This window comes from Pristiophorus japonicus, chromosome 1, assembly GCF_044704955.1.
Source record: "Pristiophorus japonicus isolate sPriJap1 chromosome 1, sPriJap1.hap1, whole genome shotgun sequence".
Taxonomy (NCBI): Eukaryota; Metazoa; Chordata; class Chondrichthyes; family Pristiophoridae; genus Pristiophorus; species Pristiophorus japonicus.
Window position 1 is genome coordinate 402,214,830 of NC_091977.1, and position 8,242 is coordinate 402,223,071.

At 39.4% G+C, this 8,242-nt stretch overlaps 1 protein-coding gene across 1 annotated transcript; it reads right to left on the bottom strand.

Moving 5' to 3' along the window:
* Positions 1-6,508: 6,508 nt before the first annotated feature.
* Positions 6,509-7,360, bottom strand: bhlhe22 (basic helix-loop-helix family, member e22). Its single transcript, XM_070875521.1, has one exon. It carries the CDS (start codon positions 7,358-7,360, stop codon positions 6,509-6,511), a length of 852 nt encoding a protein of 283 aa, XP_070731622.1.
* Between the last annotated feature and the right edge of the window lie 882 nt (positions 7,361-8,242).

An 8,242-nucleotide genomic window follows, 5' to 3' on the forward strand; every position in this document is an offset into this window, starting at 1 on the left:
TCTGCAGTACTTCTGGACCGCATTGATGATTAACCAGCCAACTGGCTCATTGACTGAAGGGGAAACTGTCCCTGAAGCTGAGATTCTTGCCACTTAGCCTCAGATTTCCTTGCAAACCAACTTTTAATGGGTAATAATTAAATAATAATTGCATTTAAATAGTAACAAATTGCTTCATAAAAATAATTCCTTTTGAAGTGATTGTATGCAGCTGGACAAGCAGGGATCAGTTATCAGTGCTTCACCCTAAAATTTGATTTTAGCGCCCCAAAAAAAAACCAAAAAAAGAAAAAGAAAAAAAAAAAGGGGCCTTGAAAATGTCTGCTGTGTCACCCAGGTCGGGTGGCATGGTTTTAATGTTTATGTTTTTGCAGGTAAACTCAAAAGAGTTTCAGTGCTTCATCCTGGTAAACTGTGCAGTTTAGTTCGGGCACTATTGCACACATGTGGGAGTCCCCTGACCCTTGCCAACCTGCACCTAAGTTCTCTGTAAGTGGGGTAATTTCTCTACTGGGACAGACTGTTCACTCGGTAGCAGGCAAACAGAAACTAATTATGTGGATTCATCGGTAGTTTGTGTTTGAGACTTTTAGGTACAGCAATAGTTTTCTGCAGGTATGAGATACCAAGCTGACCCAAAAGATTGAAGTTTCTCTAACATTTCCTCATAGCTCAGCTCCTTTTCATTTAATAAATTCAAGCTATTAAAGCTATCATTTTTCTGCCTTTTTGCTTAATCTCTGTTTATTGTTAATTCAGTTGTTAATTCAGACGTTCCAAATGTTCAATTGTGCAAAATAATGTAAATATACCAACTTTTACATGAAATTGGAATTAAACTTCCAAGTGATTATATTGGTTTCAAAATGAATTCCAAAGCGGTTGAATTCTAATCAGGATAATGCCAAGATCTGTATCCGAGTCCCAACAGTTTTACTCTGGTCATTTGGAATTTCTAAGTAAAATTTTGAATCATGATTTTCTAAATTCACATTTATCTGATATTAATCACATTATTAAACATTCTTTTAATTCACTAAAGAATAACCACTTTAACAAAAAACAAGTTTGATCTAAAAATCTTTAGTTTGATTTCTTCATTTTGACATTATAACAGTACATTTGCAAAATAATATTGAATAAATCAAATTATTTTTTGATCAGGGCTAATTTGGAAAATATCCCACCTTGTGTTTATGATGCATTCCAGGGAATCCAAACTACAATTCCAGAGCTGTACGTGACTGATAAATGAAAAATAATATACATTATATAGAAGCAGTCTCTGCTCCAGGGTGTACACATTGAAAGGTGTGGGATTGATAGATGTTTTAAAATTTGTAGGTGAAAAGCCTTCTTAGAGACCAATCCAAATCACCTAGAGTGGATCAGGAAACATTTCACTGTAAGTTTTCTTGAATAACTAATCTAAAATAGAAAACTCTGTGTAGAGACTCGAATGACCATTTAGAACCAACTACTTCTGTCTCCCTCTGTTATAACATTTTTAAATATTTGTATGGTACAACAGACACTTAATTGTATGTCGATGCGATAAAGTTGTGCTGTACTTGTAGGAGATAATAATATTCATTGGTTGTTGGTTGAAATTGTGATGGATTAAAAAATGGTGATTGTCAAAAATGTGAAATATTTAAAATATGTCATGGAACTTGTTTGCAAAGATATATTTGTTGAAGAATTATATTATTTGCCTTTTTAATTAAGTTACAGGATTGCTAACCATTAATTGTCAGTATATGCTGTTGTCTGATAGAATAAGACCCTTGTAGGACTCTTTAGCCAGTTGGAGCCCAGTACTTAACAGTTCTTGATAATTGGTGAGAAATCTATAGCTCTAATGCCTAATTTTACGCTTCAGCTACCAACAGTTTCAGAAACTGTTACTGGAACTATGAGATCGGTTTAGTTTGATTATCCACATAACTAGCTGAGGAAACTAGTCCGAAGAGAAATAGTTATTTTGTATGAAAGTTTTTAACTTGTTAATCCTGTCCCAATTAATAAACTGAATTAAAATATGCTTATAATGTCTCTTTGAATGCATTATTTGAATACCCTACATCATTTGTACTACATTTTGTATTTTACAGACCGGTGTCTGATTATCAAGAATGTAATTTTCAAAATGTCGTAATAAAATGTTTGCCACAGATCATAAACTTTAGCTTTTTATTTCCCATAACGTGTCAACCTTTCTGATTGGCTATTAATAAAAATAATTAACGGACTTTAGACTGGATGGGTGCATTTGATTGTATTATATCAGACTAACAATGCGTTAATGATACAATGAGTAAGATTGAAATGGAACTGGGTGAAACAGAAAAATGGTATCATGACATGCAGTCATAATGATATCAACCACGGTAATCTCTCAATCAATTCTATCTGTAAATGCAGACCGGATGGCAAATCATATACCTCTCATAGTATGTGACTTACTGTGAAATCAATTGTAAAATAAAATGAATAAAACTTCGGTTACAACTAAACTTACACATATATTTCTTACCCTTCCACTCAAAATGACACGCTCTCAGCAGAATGTGCTCTTTGCCTGCACTCCTGCCGTGTTTGTAGAGATTGCTTAATTTGTTGTAATGGCCAATTCGTTACTTTTCAAACTCATGTGCTTAAGATGTCTTCTTATTGAAAAGTATTTCCATTAATGTTGCAAACTTCTCTCCGCCTAAAAATTAACTCCTTACACACCCAGGTATGCCACTTTGCCAAAGAATCGGGGTTAGTGGCGGGGAACATATTTCTTGGTATAGTGAAATGTTGTGACACGTTTTACCCAAATGTGTTCTTGAACAAGACAGAAGATTTACTGAGAGCTGCTCATTCTATACTACGCAGTGGAGTAGCTAATACAACAACAAATTAAAACTAGCTTTATCATAAAGAATTTTACATGTGGGAATGTATATGTTAAGTGATATATATGTTAAGTCTTTTTAAGTTAACCGTGTCTTGTATATAGTAGTTTACACCTTATATTAATAATAATATATAAATCCAAGTCTTTATTTAATAAACCACGCCTCTGCCTGGTTCTCGAGGTCATAAGGTCGAGGTTACTATCACAGCGCTAAAGTATATTCTCGACGAGGTAAAGTAACGTTAAAATGTTATCTTATCCTACAGTGCAAATCATTAATTCTTACGGTAGTGATGCTAACTGGCTCGTCAAAAACGTGAGTTCTGGTAATTATTTCTCAAATCCTGAAAGTGCATTATCGGCTTTTTTTTCCAGCGGTACAGTAATTAGTTACCATAGCATCTAATACGTAAATGTGCCCTGAGCACACCATTAACAGTTAAACGGAGGATTCAATTTAACACATGATTATATCTTTCATAAGTCATTACATTATGAAAGTCAATGTCACTCATGCTGGGGCAACCATAGGATTAGAGTCGCTCTTCGACCAGGGACTCAGTCATATCCTCGAAGGAATAACAGACTTAAATATGCTCGTGATTTAAATTAAACAAAAAAATCAACATGAAAGTAATAAAGCACAACAGTAGAAAAATAAATATTGGCTAAATCACATTTAGTCACAGCTATCTATAGCGTAATGATCCGACAACCCAGTTGCGTCTCTTAAACATTCAACTGGAAACTATACATGGTACTGGTGTCCTGATGAAGCGGTGAAACTAGGACTTGTGATTCTAGACTATAGAAAAAAATGTCAGGTAAAGATTATCAAAGGTCACAAGTGAAAACATGTCGACATTTACAAGATGATATGATTTGTATTTCAGTTTGTATTTGAGTTATATCAATATGTATGGTGTTTCAAAGTTTTAGCATCGTCAATTTAACACTTGAAGAGGTAAATACTCGTTTTACTTAGAAATTCTGTAGCAGTTTTCATGTTGTGATAAAATACTTGGTATATTATTGCCCCCATGTTAGTTGTGGCAACTCCCGGCGGTATTCGCCGATATACGTGTAATTACTGCGGTCAAACACAAGGATCTGGCATTGCTCGGGCTTTGACAGTCCAATCAGCAGCGTTCAAACCTGTAACACACACCACCGATGTACGTTTAATTTAGATCATCTGTATTGATTTGAAAGGTATTGATGACTTATCACTCCCACTGTAAATAATAATAATAATCATTATAACACTCAAGCTAAACTGGCAAGGGCTATTTTTTGTAAAATAAACAAGGATCATTTTCGAAGATCTGTCCAGTTTTACTTACGTAGAGCGAAATGAATAAAAACAATTATTCAAAGCGAGGTACCGCAAAGAAATATTAGACAGGAAATCTTGTTTCAACAATATCCAATTACTTTATTATGCAAAAGGACTGGTGGCTGGGAATAATTCGTAATCAGAGTGATGGACAGCAGAGTGAGAACAATACAAAGTAATGGCAGTGTTGCTCCTCACTATACCCCTTGATTAAAGACACCCAATTATGGCAATGAACAGTGTCGCAATTATGTTCCTTAATCACATCCAGGAGGTTTAATTGCCTTAACGATGTGTTTCATTAAATGAATTTAGGTATTATAGTCGACAGTTTTCATACACAGTTGTTTTCAAATTAACATAATATTAGACATCGTCATGGAAATTGTTTTAATAATCATAATTAGGTGCACCGAGGCTTTGTAATCTAATGCTGAGAGACATTTCATTTGGCCTCGGGCTAGTGAACCCTTCTGTGTTGGCTGCCGTGCTATTGCTTTGTGGCATAGATAGTTATGTTTCCTGAAAAGTTACAGGTTCTGATTAATCTTTTGATAGTAAGTGGAGCAGAAAATCTTCATTCCAGTTCTACCACGTTTAGCCTCGTCTAAGGCATATGGCTGGGGACTGAGGACAAATAGCTATGTTGAATATTTAAACAGTATGGACAACTCTTACTTTAAACCTTGACAACCAAACCGCAGTATCTTGAGATTTTTTTCTCTCATTCTTTGTGTGTCTCGTATAGCAGAAGGACAATTTAAAGGGTTATAACATTTCTAACAGAACTGGATCTAAGCATTCAAAAATGATTCAAGAAATAACCGGGAAAAGGGAATTATGCAAATGTCCATCAAGCGGAAGAGTACAATTCAGATCCACGCCATATGTCCTTATTCAACGTTTTGTTCAGTCACGCCCTCCAATAATTTTCCTTTAAAGATGGTTCTTTTTTCTTCGTCGAAATGATAGATTCGTAAGGAGGGTTTGAATCGTGGTCTATCTGATGGGCAGCCTACCAGAACCTCTCGAAAGGCCTTGCTTTTGTACCAGTGATGATCACTTCGTTACCGATTTCCCTCGTGCAGCGATTATTTCACTCAAAAAGCCATTACCGAGGTATTATGTCACACTTTTAAGCCTTCACATGATGTATTATCCAACCTGTGCCACTCATGCTACTTTTTAATTGCTTATGAAGCAGAAATTGAATAGATGTCGTTTGTTCAAAATATGTTTAATAAATTTGTCTTCCAACACGGATAACACATACAAATGGCTATATATTATAATCAGGGCCAGACTTGTACATCATCACTCTCATACATCATGAGCTGCCAACAGACCCTTTAAGGGAGGCAGTGGCAGCAACTTGTCAACCAGAGTTCGCACAAACTGCAAATCAAACACACGACAGCAGTAAAAACATCGCAAGTCCGTTCTATACATACTTTATATGATATTTATATATTTATATGTTGCAGATGGACAGGCACTGTGCCGTCATGCAAACAAAAAGCTCACTTTGGCTAAATAGCGTTTTTGTCATAAGAAACGTAACAAAAATATTTGAACACATCTTAATCTGTACAGAGAGCTGAAACACAAATAAAACCGTGAAATGTTACAGTATCATAAACCCCTTTTCCTATAAAACCCAATTCGTTCACAGTTAAGAAATAAATTGACATCTAACTCCTTTGTCATAATAAATAATTGATTTCCGAGCTTCCTTTCCATTACCTTTCCAATTGTGATAATCAAATCAGAAAACAAAAAAGGAACACAAGTTCTATGGCCGTTTGTTTCTCTACTATTTCTACTCCGAGGACAGTTTTGAGAGCACATTGTTAACGGATGCAGTCTGGAATTTAGCTGTATCGCGGCCGTAATCACAGCAGACAGATTTTTAGAAAGCATTGGATGAAGCTAATACAAATAATCCATAGTAGCTACTAACACTGATGGAACCTTTGAACCAACAAATATTGCTGAGGCTGGGCAGTTTTAACGCGTAGAGTTGTTCAAATCAACCCTTCAAAATGAAAAGATAGTTCCCCTCCAAAACAAAAACTCTTTTTGTTGATCCTCTCCCCAGTTCCTCGCCCAAACTTTTCCAACAGTATTTATGTACAAAGTATCAATTCTAGACACAACCAGCAAACAACAACAAAGTCCGTCCCAGCGACTTTAGTCTCGTCCCGTTATTGATTTCCAGTTGTTTTGTTTTTGCCCCTCGCGTTGGAAATTGTTCTTGTTTTATTGGATTAAGGCTTGTCGCTGCACTGTTTGCAGAGACTGGACGTGACATTGTTGTAAAGGGCGGCGGTGGCGGCGCACTTGTCGGGACAGCTGGCCGCTGCCGCCGCCGCCGCCGCCAAGCCGCTGGCCGTGAAGGAGTAGCCGCCGGCCGCCGCTTGCTCGTAGGCTCCCAGGCTGGGGGTGAGGGCGGCGGCGGCGGAGGGCGGCAGCGCTGCCGGCAAGCTCTGACCCTGGTTGAGATACGCCACCAGCCTCCTCATCTCCTCCAGCGCCTGAGCCTGCATCAGGATGTAGTTCTTGGCCAGCAGCAGAGTGGCGATCTTGGAGAGCTTCCTGACGGACGGGCTGTGCGCGTAAGGGATCACCGACCTCAGCTCATCCAGCGCGTCGTTTAAATCGTGCATCCGCCTCCTCTCCCGGGCGTTGATGCTGAGCCGCAGGGCTCGCTGTTCCTTGTTCTTCTTGATGGCCGGCCCTCCGTCTTCTTTGGCCATCGCCGCCAGCGAGCCGCCCCGCTCCGAACCGCTCTCCCGCATCAGCATCAGCTCGCAGCGCTCATCGCTGTCGTCGTCCAGGCTCTGGTCCCCGCCGCTGCTCTCCCGGCAGGAGGTGACATGGTGATCCGAGTACTGGCCGCTGCCCGTTCGGACACCCCCTCCGCCCTCTCCCCCCGGCTGCTGATGTACCAGCTCGGGATCTGCTTGCTCAAAGCAGACCATCGGGGATTGGGGGTCGGGCAGTGACAGCTCGATAGCGGCGGCAGGGCGGAAAGTGCTCTCCAGCCTCTTGGAGGAGGCGCTGAGAGTTTGGTGGAAAAGATCCTCTTGTTGTCCATTGAGGTGGAGGCTCCTTTCCATTCTCGCCAGATCAAGTCCGTTGGCTGTGATTTTGTTGTTTTTGCATAAACTACTCTTTGAATATCTCAAGTTGTCCTCTCCTTGATCTTTTCGCCACTTGATGGTGATGTCTGCACTTTTTTTAACCCTGTGATCTGTCGCGATGTGCTGCTGGTGCTGTTGGTGGTGGTGGTGATGATGATGATGATGATGAGCACCTCGTAACGCTTATCTGCTTGGATTCACCTTCAAGATATTTCCGTGGCGATCAGCAGACGGGAGTCTTTTACATCATTATCTCCGAGCAGGTTATTATGAAGGGTTGCCTGTTGGGACCGAGCGTCCACCAATCAGGTTAACGTTTTAATTAATAGGATTAAAACGGTAACAAACAATCCAGCCGGCGAGATATACCCCTCTCCCCCTCTCTCTCTAACTGCACTGTCTGGTGCCCACAAGCTTCCCAGCCCTCGATTCCAAAATGTACACATATAATGTACACATATACGATTTTTATACATAAGAAAACACAGCTACAGCTTACAGAGTGGCGCTTGGTCTATTATTCCTCCAGCCATCTGTATACACAACTTAACGCATATGTTTTCAAGGCTTTTTGTCCCGTTAGAAACCGAACAAATGCCTTCCGCTGACATGTGTGGCGACTTTCACCCATCAATGAGCACACTTAATGCTCCAGTTTTACAAGTCAGCTCCCCATCTCTTAGATAGGAGTCACACATAGCTGGGAAATACAAACCAAGAGGAGGAAACTGCCAAGGTATATTTATGCATTTTTCCCGGAGCTGAATAGAAACAGTACAAACTCATTTCACAGTTCTGACTTCTTCTGTTTGATTTTAATCTTCCTTGATGGCACCGAGCGTTTAGTAGCAGCTTTTC